A 20,863-nucleotide genomic window follows, 5' to 3' on the forward strand; every position below is an offset into this window, starting at 1 on the left:
TGATTAAGGGTATGATAATTACATAAATTATATTTAAGTCATTCAAAATTATTATTATAATAAATAAGCATTGTTAAAAGACACTTCAGTCTTTAAAAACCATTTGCTATGTCGTGACCTTTAATTAGGAGTAGAAAACTCCAAATGTGTGGAGTGACTTTATTGCATCAGAGGTGTGTCACTTTGCTCACAGCTGATTGGTCTAATATCAGTTTGAGATCTCTTATCCAGATCGTAACCTGCCCTGGAGCAGGTTAGCCGTGGAGCATAAGTTACTATGGAGATGAAAACTGCTAAAAGCCAAACCAATTTAATGGTACCTAAAACCCAGGATTGGCACAAACTAAGCTTAAACATATCTGGCTAGCCAGCTAAACCGGCTTCATGGTATAGATATCTTTGAGAGAACCTTTCCAGAACCTTAGCCAAAGCTCTGAGAATGTCCCGTCTACTACTAAAAGCGATAAAGATTTTAAGAAATTATAAACATTATAACATGATTTTCTGAAAAGCTGGCTTTGAAACAATGTGTATTGTGAAAAGCACTATACAAAAAATGTTTTTGACTTAGACTTTGACAAATAACACTCTAAGGATGTTTCATTAAAATGGTTCTCACACCGTTTTATGCAAACAATCCAAAAACATTTAGCAAATATTAAAAACATCATAAAGGCGTTCCAAGAAGGTTGTTCTAGAACGTTTTCTATCTTTGTGAGAATGTTCATCAAGTAAAAATAACATTGTGGACGTTGTTCTCACAACATTTTCACATGAGAATATTCATACAAAATACATTGTAAGGACGTTCCATGAAGATTGTACTCAGAACGTTTTATGATAACATTATGTAAACATTAAGCAAATAATAATAACATTAAAAGGACGTTCCAAGAATGCTATTCTAAGAATGTTTTCTCTCAACATTACGAGAGCTTATATTAACTATTAACAAAGTCCATTTCAGACAAGTAATTTCACTCTTTGAAACGCTTGAAACTGTTCGCCAAGCTTACGATTAAATCACCAAAGAAATCTGACTACAACTGTCTCATAAATTTTGTTTAAACGCTCAAATCATGATAAAAAAAACTGCATTTTTCAGCCTGGACAAAACTAATGCGCATGCACAATCCTAAACGCGTGTCTCAGCACTGCCTGTTTCTATAGCAACTGGAGCTTCTAACCGCAGCTGCAGTGACACAATGACTTTACTAATAAACGATTGGCTCTTTCATTTAGAAGGCGGGGCTTGTTCGCCATATTGGGCGTTGCACTTTCTCCCATTCATAAGTAATCAGTGTGCTATATATATATATATAAAGTCTTTGCTATTAATAACATTATAAGAACGTTCCACAAACATTATTTTAAAGGTGCACTGTGTACATTTTAGCGGCAGGGTGTCTAGTGGTGAGGTTGTGAATTGCAACCGCTCACCCCTCCCTTTCGAAGCACATAGAGAAAGCTACGGTGGCCGACGCAGGACAAAGATGTAATCGTCGTAGACAGCAGAGTAGCTAGCACTCTGTAGGGAAGTTTGTCTGTTTAGGGCTATACTGTAGAAACATGGCGATGCAAAATGGTGACTTCAATGTAAAGGGACCCACGGTGTACGTAGATAGAAATGGTTCATTCTAAGGTAATAAAAACAAAATGGTTCATTATGTAATGTCTTTATACACCACTGAAAACATAGTTATGTATATTGCATTTCCGTCAAGAGATCCTCATAAATATTACACACTGCACCTTTAAGAACATTTTGTACTAACATTTAGATAACTTTTAAAGAACATTAGTGAAGTACACACATCTTTTATCAACGTTGTATGCCGCTACTTAAAATTACTTCCTAAAAAGCGAACGTGACACATTTAATTGATCTAACAGCTTCACTACTTTCATAATTAAAGAAAAAATCCCATGAAATATTTTTTTCTTTTGATTTTAATGTGAATCTGTCTGTAAAGTAATGGCACAAAAAATGTATTTGTTATAAGAATAATACTTTCTATTAGTATTATTATAGTGGCCTTTATTTTGAAATGAGTAGTTTCCGGTGGGCGTAGCTCAACGGCTAGTTCACGCTGCTGCCATTTTAGTGCGCGGTGAGAGACAAGCGGCCGCACAAAGAGTCTGCACAAATAAACAATGCTGCAATAGTCACGGTCCGCGGTTTTTTGTGATATAAGAGCAGTCGACGTTTCTTTGCTCGGATCGCACTCATATTCCATCATGTCCACCGAGGCTCCACCGGACCAGGTAAAGTAAAGACATTTGTGGAGTGTGTGAAATCAAGTGCTCGTGTTTGCGGCCTAGCTGTTGAGTTCGCTCCTAAAGCAGGATGGTGTCGATGTTTAAAGGTTTATTACACGTCTCTCACAGTATGCGTCGAGTGTTTGTGCAGTGTTTGATTTGTACTGCTGTAATAAATGAGAAACATTTGAGGTATCGTAGTAGGATAGACGAGTGTTGACGTAATGCTGTTGCTTAGGTGTTGGCGATTGTATGACTGCAGCACGACACGATGCATTGATTACCTTTACTATTGCAACACTATACTCTCTAACACTATTGATCTATTGTGTTGGTTTGAGAAAGCCATCGTCTAATGTAAATGTATATTTTTAACTCTTCATTCTACAACAACTTGTTGACTGCAACGTCTCCTAGAGCTTTAAAGCTACACCGCCAAACTCGAACAAGACCTTCAGATTCGGGTTTGTGTATGTTTTCCAGAAATGGGAGACCAAAATGTAGGGGTTCAAATCCCACATTAGTCCAATTCAATTCTAGCTAATATTTCTCTTTATTGATCTGTCTATCTGTAAAAATGTCAAATAATAGCAACCACCCAGAACACCATAGCAATGCCCCAGAGACCTATTAAAACACCCTAGCAACCATCCAGAAACTGGCGACCAAAACTTCGGGAAAATCCCATAGACTTGCACACAGAATGCTCAAATCCCACTTGTCAAATTCCTAGTAATATATTTCTAATTATATATTTATTGATCTGTCTTTTATGTAGTGTAAATCCTTCAAATAATAGTAAGCAACCACCCAGAACATAGCAATGCCCTAGAAACGCATTAGAACACCCTAGCAACTGCCCAGAAACCATTTCAACTCCATAGTAACCACCTAGAATACCCTAGCAACCTCCAAGCAACTACGCTGCCTAGCAACACCACATATAATACTATATGTCTGTCTTTTATGTAGTGTAAATCCTTCAAATAATAGCGAGCAACCACCCAGAACACCATAGCAATGCCCTAGAAACGTATTAGAACACCCTAGCAACCATCCAGAAACGATTGCAACTCCATAGTAACCACCTAGAATACCCTAGTAACCACATGGCAACCTCCAAGCAACTATGCAGCCTAGCAACACCACATATAATACTATATGTCTGTCTTTTATGTAGTGTAAATCCTTCAAATAATAGCGAGCAACCACCCAGAACACCATAGCAATGCCCTAGAAACGTATTAGAACACCCTAGCAACCATCCAGAAACGATTGCAACTCCATAGTAACCACCTAGAATACCCTAGTAACCACATGGCAACCTCCAAGCAACTACGCTGCCTAGCAACACCACATTTATTACTATATATGTCTGTCTTTTATGTAGTGTAAATCCTTCAAATAATAGCGAGCAACCACCCAGAACACCATAGCAATGCCCTAGAAACCTATTAGAACACCCTAGTAACCATTGCAACTCCATAGTAACCATTGAGAATACCCTAGTAACCACATGGCAACTACGCTGCCTAGCAACACCACATTTATTACTATATATGTCTGTCTTTTATGTAGTGTAAATCCTTCAAATAATAGCGAGCAACCACCCAGAACACCATAGCAATGCCCTAGAAACCTATTAGAACACCCTAGAAACCATTGCAACTCCATAGTAACCACCTAGAATACCCTAGTAACCACATAGCAACCTCCAAGCAACTACGCTGCCTAGCAACACCACATATAATACTATATGTCTGTCTTTTATGTAGTGTAAATCCTTCAAATAATAGCAAGCAACCACCAAGAACACCATAGCAATGCCCTAGAAACCTATTAGAACACCCTAGAAACCATTGCAACTCCATAGTAACCACCTAGAATACCCTAGTAACCACATAGCAACCTCCAAGCAACTACGCTGCCTAGCAACACCACATATATTACTATATGTCTGTCTTATGTAGTGTAAATCCTTCAAATAATAGCGAGCAACCACCCAGAACACCATAGCAATGCCCTAGAAACCTATTAGAACACCCTAGCAACCATCCAGAAACCATTGCAACTCCATAGTAACCACCTAGAATACCCTAGTAACCACATAGCAACCTCCAAGCAACTACGCTGCCTAGCAACACCACATATATATATATATGTATGTATGTCTAGGCTTAATCCTGGGCTTAAAAACTAATACAAACTTAAGGCTATTTAAACAGATTTAACACCTTCAAGGTTTTAAAACCATTTCAAACTTTTAGTCAGGCTTTCTCGTGCCAACATCGATGTTTGTCTGATGACTTTATCTAATCTATTACTAATGACAATATTTATGCTGAGTGAATCATTAAACCGTACTTTATCCTTTAGCATATTATGATTTCTATGAAGACCGCTTTCAAAGTTTTGAAACAACAAAATTACAGCTGTGTTTCAAGTACACTGCACAATTCCTATGTTTAAGAAGTGTTGATTGTCAGCTTATGGTTATATATCCGAGATATGAATATGCACCAGGATGTGATGTCTTTTGGGAACAGATGTCGATGTTGCACTCATTTCAGGATAATCCGGTTTCACATTTTGTTGTTTCTTCCCCCCTCAACAGGCGGCAGAATACATCCCAGAGAAGGTGAAGAAAGCAGAGAAGAAGTTGGAAGAAAATCCATATGACCTCGACGCTTGGAGCATACTGATTCGTGAAGCACAGGTTTAGTGACACAGGGTTGCATTCCTTTTTACCCGGGGGTAACATGTTTTGGGAGGGGACGGGAGGGCGAATCTGATGCTGTTTCCTGTAAACGGTCTTTGGGACGTACATTGTGATCCTGTATGTAAATGAATTTTACTTCTTTTAGAATCAACCTATAGACAAAGCAAGGAAGACATATGAGCGACTTGTCGCCCAGTTTCCCAGTTCGGGCAGATTCTGGAAGCTATACATTGAAGCTGAGGTTAAACTTTTTATTTTAATTTAATGACATTTTCATATCTGTGCATGTCATGCTCCCCATTTTGATCAACAATGTGATATTCACACAACACCAACAACGATGCACAATAACCGCAGGGCGTCAAGGGAAACTCAATAGCTTGTATCATTTAGAGGTTCTCAAGTCATTCTTTTCCTTATACTTTGCAGTTTTATGAGGTGATATTGTTGCATGTTTTATCTGCAACAGCATTAAAACAATTTTAATGGTATTGGAGTGCTTTAGCCTTTATTACTTGTGTCAATTTCTTGCCTCCTGTGTCATTTCTTTGAGGTTGTTGTGGTTTGTTTGTAATTAATTATTCAAGATTTGGTCCATACTAGCGTCTAACTCTCTCTTGTCCCTCATCCCATATTATACATGTGAGTTGTAGTCCACACATCAACAGAGCGTAGTTTGTCTAAATCCTGAGGCGAGTTCAATGGCATTTTACAAGTACACACTTGCACCACACACTGCTCACATTCTTCTTTACTATACAATTATTTCTGGAGGTGATTATGGAATAGGCTTTTGACATTAATATGTAGGAGTGCAGTTTAGGGACAGATTGTAATGGTAAGTATCTTACAAGTAACATTTAGATGCACACGTTACATTCAACTAACTTGAAATGAACTAGTGTAGTCACTTAAATGGAAAGGTTTTTTATTTTTAATATTCCTAATAGAATTAGACTTTCTTATGCCCATTAAATTGCTAAAAAAAATAATTCTCTGGGTTTAAATGATTCAACAACGCTAATGAAAACTAAGTGTGATTTTTATTATTTTTTTAAATACTCTTACAACTTTTTGGTGGATTTTTTCCCCCCTCTATATGCTTAGTTAAGCGTTACAATTGACCCTTTACTAAGCCCCGCCCTTTAACATTACTTACCCATCCTGCCTTTGCACCATTTTCTCAGATAAGTTTCCCTCTTTACAAAAGTTTCAGACCTCATTCCCAAATGAACATGTATAATATCAGTAAGAGCACCTACATTTGCTCCAAGATAATGTTCAACTTGGATGTCATTTTCGTTGTAATCCAATACAAGAGTTTGGAGTACTATTTTGAAAGTTGTAGAAATGTTACTAGTCTGGTAGCTCGGATTGGTAATCACTTTCAAATTATTTTTAAGTTTCACTTGGGCAAAAAAAAAGGTAGCAACGATTCTGATTGGCAGAAATCTAAAGTGGAGAGAATGTAAATTAATTTCAGCCCTAGTGAGAATAATTTCCCTTTTTTTTTTATAACACTTTAAGCACATTTTATTGATTATTCCGTTTACTAATGATTCCTTCTGTTGGATGTTTTGTACAGCTGGTTGCAGAAACATTAACCAATTGGAGTGGAGCTTATTGAAGGGCCAATTAGGATTGGAGCTGCAATCACAAAGCCATACAATAATTTCCTCTCTAAAAATAGACCTCACTATGGATAAATCAATTGAAGAGCTGTGGTTGTAAATATTATCTAGTTTCAGATCCCCAATTGTGATTTCTTGCTAATTAAACATTTCTGTTGTCATCTGGATTTAAGCCAAAAATGTAAAGAGTCTGAAAAAAAACCATTCATTTTAATTCAGTATATTTAAATGAAATGGTATAATGGGAAAAAAACCCAGGGACCAATCAGATTTTAAGTATTTATGCACTCATCTGGTTCTTGTTTTGAGCTTTTCCAATCATTTAATTATTGTTCAAGCTTCTCGACCCTTAGTCAAAATGTTCTTTTTCCCCCTACCGTAATAAAATGCACTGTAACAAGTTTGGCTTGTCGTTGTAATGTGCGTTGTAATCTTGTGTCAGTGAGTGTGCGTGCATGCGTGTGTCCGAGGCAAGGAGACGGCAGTACCACAGTGATCATGTCCCAGAGCGACTGCATCAATGCCAGTATTTTTCACACTGTCATGCTGAGTTTTGATTTCGTTTGGAGCTGTTGAGTGGTTGGTTAAGTATGTCAGGCTGTCACCATTTGCCCCGGAGCACAGACACACTACCAACAACCTCTTACAGCTCACCTCAGTGATACTAATGCGATTTAATGTTGCCAAGGATCACAGAGCGAATCTGAAATATGGCCTTAATGGGGAAGTTGATCTCAAAATGTAAATTCTGTCATTCCTTCGTATCATTTCAAACCTGTATGAGAACAATGAAGACCTTTTCTGTACAATGGCAGTGAATGGGGACCAATGTTGTTTTGGTCCCTGTTAACTTTCTTTGTAAGGATGTAAACAGTTGACGCATTCTTTCAAATATCTTTTTTTGTGTGTGTTCCACAGAGGAAACTAAATCATACAGGCGTGCGTTTCCCAAAACCATAGTTGCTAACCTGTTCGTTGGCAATGGGAAATTGCATTGCAACCAGCAAAGTTGCTAACTTAGTTAGCACCTATGGTTTTGGGAAACACACCCCAGGTTTGGAATGACACATGACAATTTTTATTTGAGTCAACTATGCCTTTAATGATAACCGCGCACGCATAGTCATATTTTGCTGCTATTTGGGGAAAGCAGTGGACAAAGGTCTTTGTGTGCTTAAAGCACTACCCTAGAGTGAAGTACAATTGATTTTTACTCCACAAAAATCTGACTTTACCTCTTATATTATCAGTGAAATGCATCAATCCCTGATGGCATATACTGCTAAATCGTTTTGTTTTTAAATAGGATTATTTAATCCCCTTTCCTTGTCCAATCTAACCATAACTTTTTTCCCCCCTCACAACACATTTAAGCTTTTGTCTTGACGTTAGTCCTCACAGACTGTTAAGACATTTAGAAATTAAAATTGTGAAATCATAATTTGCATCTCTGAAATCACAATACCACTGAATGACTCCAGTCATAATCTATAAGATTTCTTGAGAATTTTGTATTTACCTGCTATTTGTTTTCTTGAAAAGTAGCATTTTTTTCCAATTTGCATTCATATTTGATCAGAATACTGAAACGTGTGCTCAGTCCAGCACTAAATAATGCATCCCATGATCTTATGTTTTTAAGCATCTCGAATTCCGTGATTTATTGAACACTTGTTGCGAATCGTGCCGATTACTGTCACCAAGGTAATGTTATCTAGCCGGGTAATAAAAGAGGATTAATGGGATTTTGCCAGACTGACCAATGATAGGCTTAAGCGCTTCACTTTAAATTGGTTACAAATAAATGTTTTGCACTGTAAAGTGTGTGTATATGAGTTTATAGCTGTCGTGGTGCTAGAATATGTTTTTTTTTGGGGGGGGGGGTGGCATAGTACTATTATTTCTCACACGTATAAAAAGATGGTGCAGGACGTAGCTATTTTTCAGAGAAATCCTTATTGGTTAGCCCTGATGTTTAATTTGTGTTTTGACTTTGGTTAGAAATGCTTTGGGCTCTTGTGTTTTTTAACTATATTAATACACATTATGGCAATGTTCTTGCTGTTTATTGTTGGCTCTTATTTGAAGTAAAATATTTGGAGTTTAGATTTTCCTGCAAAAAAGAATAAAATGTTGATTGGGAACGGCATCACACTTACACAATTTCCTTCACAGCAGCAACTTCTGCTAAACAGATTTTTGTGTTGCTCAAAGGAAGTTGGTGAATAAAATAAGTAAACCTGTGTTTTAAATGGTCATTTTCTGAGTGTATTGTTTCATTTGACGCAGCTCAAATTCTTTCTCAGCCATAACTGGTTTAAAATATTAGCGTTGTAAAACTCCGATGCAAACCATAGGGACAATGCTAAATCTTTCCCAGGGTTTTTCACTCCAAAAAGTAATGTTTACTAATACATAATGGCCTAGTTTCACAGACAGAGTTTAGATTAAGCCAGAATTAGGCCATAGTTCAATTAAGTAGCTTTTATCAAAATACCATCTTGAGACAAAACAATGGCACTGACACATTTCAAGATCCCTCAGTGCAATTAGCTTTCAGTTAAAACGGCTCAAACATGCAGGCCTTGTCTTTAAAACTGAGGGAATATCCATTTCTCCATTTGCAGCTTTGCGGCCCATCCATACGCACATGACAATTCTTCAAATAGTAGCTTGTGAATCTTGTGACTATCCAGCATCACATGCAGAGTTAATAGAGGACAGTCATGAAACTGACACAATATTATACAAGGTTGTGTGAATGTCACATCGTTGACCTAAAAAGGGTTGTGTGTGCATGCGTGTGGAGAAACTTGCAGTCACGCTACTGACAATATATATTTTTTAATAATATTGGTTTTCCAAATGTGTCCACAGATCAAGGCTAAAAACTATGACAAGGTTGAAAAGGTAAGCATTTATCGCATGGAAGCCACATTTAGGATTTATTGATCGTATGAAATTATTGTGATGGACACATACATGGTTGTAAGACCATAAAAGCTGAGCTGTATTTAGGTCACCACTCAAAAGCTCAGGGAGAGTAAACACAAGGATGGTGTAGTGAAATAAAATAACACCCTGCTCCTCTAGAAATAAGCTGTTTGCTTAACCGAATCCAGAAAACAGGCACTCAGACATTAAAATATGAGGGGAAAAACTCACAGATTTAATTCTTTATGATGGAAAATGCATTGTTAGATCCCATTTCAGAGAGCAATTCACTGTTAATGCACTTTTGCAACAGAACATCAGTCATACTGGGTCAATATTGAGTCGCTTGATATCTCACATGACCCTTTTGTTTCTGAAAACAAGAAAGTACAGAACGCTGACATGATATTCTTTGCAGTACCATGTAAATATGACTGTTAATCATTCAGTGTTAGGTCAAAATACCATGGTATTGGCATCTGATGATTACAGATTATCTGCCAAAATGTTACGCAAAATTATAACGTCAGTGTGTTTTGTATAATTTGCGTGTAATCTAGATTTGTTGACTTCCATATGTTTTGTATTTAACCGCCATCATGATCTGTCACAGTATAGTTTGTATGCATGAGTCAGAGCTGTACTGTAATTTGATGTGCTGTCTTGTACGTCAGAAGGGTTTTGCTCACTGTTCAATCTCTTGCTCAGTTATTTCAGCGGTGCTTAATGAAGGTTCTGCACATTGACCTGTGGAAGTGCTACCTCTCATATGTCCGGGAAACCAAAGGAAAACTGCCCAGCTATAAGTATGTGACATGTGTTTCCATGGCTTTAAAGTAGCGATCAGCTGCCTTTTTCAATGCCTCATGGCAATATCTATAGAGAGAAGGGTGATTTATATTCCATATACATTGGGGTCAAAAACTCAAGACCACAATTCAAAATCTAATTATTTCTAAAATAGTTTTTTTCTTTGATTTAAATCTAGAAATAATTAGCTTTAGATTATAAAAAGAAGATTAAATAAGCAATTTTTCAGATTCTGCCTAATTTCTAGTTGACCAATCAAATTTGACCATGCCAAATGTCCAGTTTTCAGCTTCCATTTAAGCACGAAGGTCTTCGAAACATCCTCAAATCATTTTTTTCCATTAAAATAAAGGAGGGACATACCAAATACCATATTATAAAATGTAATTTTTTTCTTTTAAACTTGTACAGCACTTTTGTGTATGGGCACACACTAGCTGTTTTTAAATATAAATAAACTGACCGTGAAATCTTATTTACTCTAGAATGCATTATTTTCTCAGACTTCTGGACCCATTGCATATAATATTTAATTATTGCAAATAAGACCATATTATGGAAATTAAATAAACAATTGTTTTATGGTGTGAATACAGGACATTGTGCATTATTCGTTAATGATCGATCTATCACTACTTTAAACAGTCCTCACTTTTTCTCTTTCTTATGGAGGCTTGTTTCCACCACAGATTTTAAAACATTTTAAAAGATAATTGAGACTTTTTCTCACAATTATAAAGATTTATACAATTGCGAGATATAAAGTCACAATTGCAAGATATAAAGTCACAATTGTGTGAAATAGTCAGAATTGCAAGATATAAACTCACAATTGCGAGATATAGTCACAATTGAGAGATATAAACTCACAATTGCGAGAAATAGTCAGAATTGCAAGATATAAACTCACATTTGCGAGAAATAGTCAGAATTGCGAGATGTAAACTCAGATGTAAAAAAAACATTGTGTGAGAGAGAGAAAATCGTAAGTACCATTTTTTTTTTTTTGGTTGAAATTCTGTGGCAGAATCAAGCTTCCATACTTTCTAGTGCGTTGTGAGTTGTATATTTTCTTGTTGCATAGTTAGGAAGCGACTTTAAATGTGCTGTTTTTTTTGACAGGGAAAAGATGGCACAAGCTTATGATTTTGCTTTGGATAAGATTGGGATGGAGATTATGTCCTATCAGGTGAGGTTTGACAGTCTTTATTAATTCTGATTTGTCCTATGGCATCATAAACATTAACTTATATACTCTTCTCTTAGATTTGGGTGGATTACATCAATTTCCTCAAAGGAGTGTAAGTACGCCATTTGTGTTGTCAACTCATTTAACGGTCATTAAAAAAGTTGATAGTTGGAGGAAAGGTATTTGACGAGCTCTCTGTACGTGTCATCTAGAGAGGCCGTGGGGTCGTACGCTGAGAATCAGCGGATCACAGCCGTCAGACGCGTGTACCAGAGGGGCTGCGTCAACCCCATGATTAACATTGAGCAGCTGTGGAGGGACTACAGCAAATATGAAGAGGTGAGTACATGGATGTGGTGTTCTGATTGAGATTTGTTTTGTTTAATTGGTTGTAATCACGGGGGCATGAGCACCAGGGAAATACAGCTGTGCCCCAATAAAATATTACTGATAAATACTTGTCTAACGATGGAGATGATCAAATCCAACCATATAATTAGGGTTGGGTACCGAAATCCGGTTCCAATATGGCACCGGTACTTATATAACCGGTATGTACCGGACCGAATCAGAACGCAGATTTCGGTTCCTCATTTCGGTGCCAAAATTCAAACGTGCTTTCGGGTGCTTTGGCTGGCACCGAGCCAGAGACAGACGCTCAGCGCTGGTCACATCACAACTCATGACAACTATTCAGTGTTTTCAACCACATCATGTTTATTCCAGGTTTCAGACATTTAAATGTTCATAAGTAGGCTACTAGCAAAAAACACACACTGATGTCTATGAAAGCGGCAATGACAATCCTTTCAGGCGGTTATAATTTGACTAACGTTACGTGTTTTATTCACATCAGATAAATGCACATTATTTAGTAACTATATAGTTTACTCTATTCTTCTTCCAGTTCACTGGTCACTTACTTTCATGTATTTCGTGAGACGAGAATGAACTCAAGTGTTGTAAATCCGACAGATCCGATTCTGAGGCGCAAACTAACATGGCGCTGCCCATTGCGCTTTATAGATCAACTAACACACATTGACTCACACATTTGAACATCAGATAGTTCGTGACACAGTTAAGAAGTTTGTGAATATTTTGAATAAAAAGAAAAAATGAAATAAACCCGATACAGCTGAGCTGTCAGCGCTATAGCGGCTGCTGTGTGTCATGTGAGAAACATGACGCGTCGTCATGGAAACATTAAGGCGATGCGTTCTAAAATATTTAGCCAGAGAAAATGATCATATTTCAAAATAAAGCTGAAGCTCGAAGCTGGTTAGTAGCAGACCGAGAATACAGACTAGGCTAACTGCTGATATTACTGTAACTGTTATTTAGAGTTATATTAGGCTTGTTGTAGTTGGGTTAGGTGGCTATTAGGTTTTACTGTGAATTTGTAAATAAGTCAATTATAATTTGTAAATAAGTCAATTGTGTTTTGTATTTATTTATATTCATACATTTAAGTATACATTAAACTTTTAATAAATGGTTCAATTTAAATAAATAAATAAAAAGCCATTTAATGTTATCCACCTCGTTTTGTGGCCATTTAAAAAAAAAAAAAAAAGTATCGGTTCAGGCACCATTTAGGCACCGGAACCGTTTTAAAAGTATCGGTTTGGCACCGGAATCGAAAAAAACCCAAACGATACCCAACCCTACATATAATCATGCTTCACTGATCAATCTTGGCAATCATGTTGTGGTTTCCATCAGCTGTTTTGAGCTATTGATCTAATCAGTCATATAGGTTTGCAAAAGGTCTGAAAAAGTTTGCATTGGTTTCTCACACCGTAATGGGATACTTTAAAGGGTTAGTTCACCCAAAAATGAAAATTAGCCCATGATTTACTCACCCTCAAGTCATCCTATGTGTATATGACTTTCTTCTTTCAGACGAATAAAAGCAAGTCGACTCGTGTACCGCTGACTGCCGGAAGTTAGTAATTTTAGTCTATAAAGTTTTAAATATGGATATTTTTCTTACACAAACGCGCCACTTTGCTTCAGAAGGCCTTTATTAACACCCGGAGCTGTGTGGAGCAGTTATATGATGGATAAATGCACTTTTATGGACTTCAAAAATGGCACAATCAGTCACTACCATTATAAAGTTTTGAAGAGCCAGGACATTTTTAATATAACTCTGATTGTGTTCGTCTGAAAGAAAATTGTCATATACACCTAGGATGACTTGAGGATGAGTAAATCATGGGCTAACTTTCATTTTTGAAAATTAGAATGAAAATTCTGTCATTTATTACTCACCCTCATGTCGTTCGACACCTGTCAGACCTTTGTTCATCTTCGGAACATGAATTAAAATATTTTTGTTGAAATCCGATTGCTCAGAAAGGCTTCCATTGGCAGCAATGCCATTTCCTCTCTCAAGACCAATAAAAGTTACTAAAGACGTCGTTAAAAAGTCCATCTCACTACAGTGGTGCTACAATCATTTTATGAAGCAATGGGATTTTTGTGTGCCAAAAAAAAAAAAAAAAAAAATTCGAAATAGTGACTTTATTCAACAAGTTCTTGTTTTCCGTCTTGGCCTCTGACGTGAACTCAAGCACAACGACTTATGCGTGAGAAAATGACGTAGAGCCGGCGTTCCTTCGTCTTCCTCTGCTTGTAAACAAAGTTCCTCGTTTCCGGGTCATGTGTCAAAATGCCGGCTCTACGTCATATTCTCGCGCATGCGTCGTGGTGCTTCGTGAGTTCACGTCAGAGGCCCAGACGGAAGACAAGAACATGTTGGATAAAGTCGCTATTTAGATTTTTGTTTTCGGGCACAAAAACTATTCTTGTCGCTTCATAAAATTATTGTCGGATTTCAACAATAATATATTAATTTGTGTTCTGAAGATGAACAACGGTCTTACCGGTGTCCAACGACATGAGGTTAAGTCATTTATGACTAGGGTTGGGTATCGTTTGGGTTTTTTCCGATTCCGGTGCCAACCCGATACTTTTAAAACGGTTCCGGTGCCTAAATGGTGCCTGAACCGATACTTTTTTTTTTTTTTTTAAATGGCCACAAAACGAGGTGGATAACATTAAATGGCTTTTTATTTATTTATTTAAATTGAACCATTTATTAAAAGTTTAATGTATACTTAAATGTATGAATATAAATAAATACAAAACACAATTGACTTATTTACAAATTATAATTGACTTATTTACAAATTCACAGTAAAACCTAATAGCCACCTAACCCAACTACAACAAGCCTAATATAACTCTAAATAACAGTTACAGTAATATCAGCAGTTAGCCTAGTCTGTATTCTCGGTCTGCTACTAACCAGCTTCGAGCTTCAGCTTTATTTTGAAATATGATCATTTTCTCTGGCTAAATATTTTAGAACGCATCGCCTTAATGTTTCCATGACGACGCGTCATGTTTCTCACATGACACAGCAGCCGCAATAGCGCTGACAGCTCAGCTGTATCGGGTTTATTTCGTTTTTTCTTTTTATTCAAAATATTCACAAACTTCTTAACTGTGTCACGAACTATCTGATGTTCAAATGTGTGAGTCAATGTGTGTTAGTTGATCTATAAAGCGCAATGGGCGGCGCCATGTTAGTTTGCGCCTCAGAATCGGATCTGTCGGATTTACAACACTTGAGTTCATTCTCGTCTCACGAAATACATGAAAGTGACCAGTGAACTGGAAGAAGAATAGAGTAAACAATATAGTTACTATATAATGTGCATGTATCTGATGTGAATAAAACATGTAACGTTAGTCAAATTATAACCGCCTGAAAGGATTGTCATTGCCGCTTTCATAGACATCAGTGTGTGTTTTTTGCTAGTAGCCTACTTATGAGCATTTAAATGTCTGAAACCTGGAATAAACATGATGTGGTTGAAAACACTGAATAGTTGTCATGAGTTGTGATGTGACCAGCGCTGAGCGTCTGTCTCTGGCTCGGTGCCAGCCAAAGCACCCGAAAGCACGTTTGAATTTTGGCACCGAAATGAGGAACCGAAATCTGCGTTCTGATTCGGTCCGGTACATACCGGTTATATAAGTACCGGTGCCATATTGGAACCGGATTTCGGTACCCAACCCTATTTATGACGGGTGATGGGTGAACTAACCATTTTAGTCAGAAAACAAAAAGTGCTGGATGAGGTGACTCAAATGTTTTCTATCGTTTGTCCATAATGAAGCAGTTCTTTATTGCGATTGGTGCTTGTGAATCAGCAACTCACAGTTTATATTCATATATCCAAAACTGCATTAAATAAAGGCCTGTGTCTCAGTACAGGAAGGCTAGAAATGCTTTTGGTTGTAATGTGCATGTATCATTTTTGTTGGTCATAAATTGTTTTTCTCCCATTATAAAGGGCATAAATGTGCACTTGGCCAAAAAGATGATTGAAGACCGGAGCAGAGACTACATGAACGCCAGGAGAGTCGCCAAGGTGAGTTCAGCACAGGTTGAAGAGTCTAATGGGATAAAGCGACAGGGTTTTTGTTAAAGACTTGTCATTCAATGCATTTTTAGGTTGCAAAATTCACTAAAACACTACTCCTATACCCATAATTAAAAACACACCACCCATGAATAAAATTCACCATTAAATAACAAAACATTTGTAGATATCTCACATTTTCCCGTCTGAATCTGTTATCCACGACTGAGAACCCCAGTTGCAATTTACAAGTAATAGTCTTATTCTATATCTACACTAATCCAGATGCATTTGAAAAAGCTATTTTTGTTTCAAAACGCTTTCCACCCTCACTAGTGTTTAAGCATTTTCCAAAAGTTATCTACACTGAAACGTTGAAAGATGCTTAAATCATCTTACTGCGTATGCTTAAAATAAAAGCTCACAGAGAGGATATCGAGAGACCACACATAATAAAGTTCTCACACTATTCATCTCACACAAAACATCTCACCACTTACTAGTGTTTTCAAGTTGCGCTCAATCACCATTCATTGTATGGTCAAACTCAATTGCACTTGTTTTGACGCAGGAAAGCAAATTGTGTCATCTTTGCTGGAATGTAATCTGAAGATTGAACAAAGTAACATTTATCTTTAGCAATACTGAAAATGCATAGCACATAGCAGGCACATACCAATATAAACATATCTATCGGTACAAGATGCGTCACATGACTAAACTTGCCTCAGCGTTTTTATTGAATTTCTTTTCTTTTTTTTATTCAATTAAACATACTGTTGGAGAGCAAAAATAATTATATTGTAATTAAAAAGTAAACGTCTTTTTAAAGCTGTTTTGATCACAAAAATAATTATGGCAAAACTTTGCAGTCCGAGTAAATCTGTTTGTGTGTGTGCAGTTTTCATCATGCACACACAAATTTGCTCTCTGTTCTGCTGTCATTGTTTACGACTCTAAAACCTTTACTTGTGAGTTGAAAAGTTTTAAATTCAAGTAAAGCTGCACTTCAGTGGGCGGTATAACTTAAGCTTCAGAATGATAGGCCTGTTTCTATTGGTCGCTCTCCCTTGACCACGCCCACTCCAGATTACCTCCCTTTTCACAGTCCACATTACAACGCAAATGGCGTTTTCAAATGTATCCACTTGGGAGAGCATCTTCAAAAAGCTCTTTTTTTTTTCCACAGGACAAAAACAGAGTTTCAAAGAAAAGGATGCGTTTTTAAATGTATCCAGATTGGTGTAGACAAAGCCTTATTTTACCTGATACTGAAAACTCAAGTCAATAAAACTTTTAGATTTCATCTCGTCACTTACTGCATGCTGATGGTGGGATTTTAATCCCTTTTTCAGGAGTATGAGACTGTGATGAAGGGTTTGGACCGGAATGCCCCCTCAGTGCCGCCCCAGAACTCCCCACAGGAGGCGCAGCAGGTGGAAATGTGGAAGAAATACATCCAATGGGAGAAGAGCAACCCACTGCGCACTGAAGATCAGACTCTCATCACCAAGAGAGGTAGATTCATAAATAATGAGCTGAAGGTTCTGACAATAGACCAACTGCTGTTTCAGTCCTGTCAAGCATGACTGTAGTCCAGTCAAATTGATTTGTCTAACGTTTTTCACAGTATATATTGTTTTAAAGCAGCTGTACAGAAAATCATGTTGTTTATAATATCCTAATATCTTCATGCCTTTAGAAGATTAGAGCTGGACAATAATATAGTTTACATTTTGAGATGATACAAGCAATCAAGCAGTTGAGATTTGCTATATAGTATACAGTATATCGCCATATGTGAGTGTACTGTATTTAGTTGGACACTTAATATATCGAACTTTATATAAAGAGCTGGCTGATAATAGTTTAAATTTACAACAAAAATGTCAGGCTTTTGAAATTTGCTATATGTCGCTTTACGTGAGTGTACTGTATTTATGTGGATAAAATTGCACATAATATACATTAGTGGCCAAAAGTGATCTCCAGCCTTCATTCTTTACCCTTTTTAAATATTATTAATTTGTTAAAGATGTTATAAGCATATTGCATGCTTGTGCTTGGAGTTGTTACAAGAAATTGTTCAATTATACATATTTAAAAGGACTGATAAATGCATATAAATGTACTGAATTGTGAAATTCAGTCTAAAATCTTCTTGAGATGCTGGAGGACAGTGTCTGATGTCATCTGTTGGTAAATCAGGCCATTTTTTGTATCTAACTAAATTATTTGTCACTTGTAGTGATGTTCGCCTATGAGCAATGCCTTTTGGTACTCGGGCATCACCCTGACATCTGGTACGAAGCGGCCCAGTACCTGGAACAATCCAGCAAACTGCTGGCAGAAAAAGGGGTTGGTTGCACATCAGTTTATATAAAACACTGTTTTACTGCCAGTGCTTGAATTTAAAACGACTTCTCTTTGGTTGTATTAGGCGTCATATTAACATGCAATTGATGCACATTTCCATGTTCTCTTTCTTTCACTCATGATCCCCTCGTTCAGGACATGAACAATGCCAAGCTGTTCAGTGATGAGGCAGCTAACATCTACGAGCGTGCCATAGGAACTCTGCTCAAGAAGAACATGCTGCTGTATTTCTCTTTTGCAGACTATGAGGAGGTAAGACCTCTCAAACTGATCTAATGATGAGCTGTTGAACCTTTAAAAAGCCATAATCTACTTTTTTATGCTTTTGAAAGCCTTCTGTTTATGCAAGTCAAGTTAGTCTTTTGCACCAAAAAAGTTTCACCTTGACAATTGAATTTTGCCTCTGTACCTTTAAGACTTCTATATCTAAATGACCTCTCTTTTGATTGCATTTATCCATAATATCGATAATATATCGTTCAAGATGGGCAAGCTTTTAGTACTGAATATGCCATACGTTAAAGGGTTATTAATTTCCAAAGCACAAAGTCACTCCAAAGGGAGTTATTCTGTATATCAGTGCACACTGTTTCTGAAACGCCTGAGTTTTCGTACGTGTCACAATATTCCTGATATCTGAATGATTTTAATAAGCTACTTCAACATTGTGAAAAGTGTATGTTTTAGGTCGACGCATATAGCAGAGAATAGACTGGGCACACGACTGTTACTTATGTGATTTGCTTGACGTTAAAAAGAGTTATTAAACACAATAACTTGCGAAAAACAACTCCTTGCAGTCTCACTCTGTCTGCTGTCTGACACACACCGAAATGTGCGCACAAGCCGTTCTTTTTTCCTGTCTTGTTACACACTCGAACTGTCAATGCTTCCTTTTCCCAGAACCGATGCTTTCTTTTCCCAGAAAGAATGTGAAACAACACACAAACGATATCATTCTGTTTGTAAATCTTTAAAAAAAAAATATTTAAATAGATTTTACACACTTAAAGCAATATCGTATTGCATATCGAATATCGCATTATCGCACTGTTTGGATGCATTCATTGACAGAAAACGATTGTTATATATCTCAACACAGTTAGACTTCTAGTTTAAATCTTGTTTTCTTGTTTTACCATGGCTAATATCGATCTAGCTCACTGTAGTGTGCAAATAGTGTCTCATAGTAGCCGCCAAGTGAACAGACAGTAGCATTATAACAACTTTTAACACACTCAAATATATGTAATATGAACAGCGCTGCGTTACCCCTCGTACGCATAAGAGTGGAAGAAGCGGAAGCTCTCATCTGCGGCAGAATGAAAGCTCTGCCAAATCAATGTGTCATTAAACTACACCTTTGTTTTGAATAAGCGACCTCTAACGGTGAAAAATTGCATATTGTGGCTTTAATTGATCACTCTACCAGTTTCACAGACAAGGCCTAAACTAGTCCCAGACTAAAATGCATGTTTGAGCTGTTTTAACTGAAAGAATCTTAAAGAGCACCTATCATGGAATTTTGAAATTTACCTTTCTTGTAGTGTGTAACATAGATCTAAGTGAACGAAAACATCCTGCAAAGTTTGAAATATGACAGTGCACCGTATATATAGTTATTTTCTTTCAAAAGTAAGAGTCGATTCTGAGTCATTTTTAAGAATCGTTAGAAGACCGAAGCTTTTTCTCTGACTAGATGACGTCAACTTGTCAAGTTATTTGAATACGATACGCCCACTTATTGCGCTCCAAGACGCCAGTGAAAACTAGAAAACATCATGGCGACGAGACGCTGTGTTCTGAAGTGCGACTTAAAAGCAAACTTTTTTCATCTGCCCAAGGATGAGCATTTGAAGACTAAGTGGCTCGAAGACAAACCATACATCGTCGCGATTGAGTGTTTATTAGTCGTCAAATGTCTCTATTTGCATGTTTCGCGATCTCAGGAAGCTTTTATTATGGACTTCTATTATGGCACATGGTCTCTTCTTCGTCTGTCTGTACCATATATGGACTACATGTGCACAGAGCGCCCTCCGGCTGCCAGTATGAATTGAAAACAACACATAAGAGACTCAATCGCTCATGTTTAGGCTACATCTGCGCATTTTGAGGAAGTATTGAATAAAAAATACTCCTCTGTTTAGAAATTTGACACAGACATATGAGAATCTATCAATATGTCTCCTCATCTGCACACTTTTGAACTAAAAGCCCTGAGGGATGTTGATTTGTCGCGAGTCTTGTGAGGAGAATAGAGGAGTTTTTTTATGAATGAGATCAGCTGAGGCTCATATTACAATCAAACGGTACCGACGCGGTTTTCATATTCATAACTCCTGACACATATTAACAAATTACTGTCACTAAGACTTTGATGGGCGTTCAGTTTCCGAAAATATCTGCACAGACTAAACCAATCACAACTGACTGGGTCATCGGACCAATCACCGCAGATTAGCGTCACGTAAAGGCGGGGTTTCGAAAAGTGAATCACTAAAGG

General features: G+C 37.2%; 1 protein-coding gene across 1 annotated transcript in view; it reads left to right on the plus strand.

Moving 5' to 3' along the window:
- Positions 1 to 2,081: 2,081 nt before the first annotated feature.
- cstf3 (cleavage stimulation factor, 3' pre-RNA, subunit 3) overlaps positions 2,082 to 20,863 on the plus strand; it is a 38,325-nt gene continuing 19,543 nt past the window's right edge. Inside the window, exons 1-12 of the mRNA XM_079825782.1 lie at positions 2,082 to 2,265; positions 4,874 to 4,975; positions 5,124 to 5,219; positions 9,487 to 9,519; positions 10,252 to 10,349; positions 11,476 to 11,542; positions 11,620 to 11,654; positions 11,755 to 11,881; positions 15,913 to 15,990; positions 17,337 to 17,499; positions 18,230 to 18,339; positions 18,493 to 18,609. Of these exons, the coding sequence (XP_079681908.1) occupies positions 2,239 to 2,265; positions 4,874 to 4,975; positions 5,124 to 5,219; positions 9,487 to 9,519; positions 10,252 to 10,349; positions 11,476 to 11,542; positions 11,620 to 11,654; positions 11,755 to 11,881; positions 15,913 to 15,990; positions 17,337 to 17,499; positions 18,230 to 18,339; positions 18,493 to 18,609 (1,053 nt within the window). The 5' untranslated portion in view covers positions 2,082 to 2,238. The remainder of the gene's footprint in view (positions 2,266 to 4,873; positions 4,976 to 5,123; positions 5,220 to 9,486; positions 9,520 to 10,251; positions 10,350 to 11,475; positions 11,543 to 11,619; positions 11,655 to 11,754; positions 11,882 to 15,912; positions 15,991 to 17,336; positions 17,500 to 18,229; positions 18,340 to 18,492; positions 18,610 to 20,863) is intronic.

Source organism: Gobio gobio (assembly GCF_949357685.1).
Source record: "Gobio gobio genome assembly, chromosome: 9".
Lineage (NCBI taxonomy): Eukaryota > Metazoa > Chordata > Actinopteri > Cypriniformes > Gobionidae > Gobio > Gobio gobio.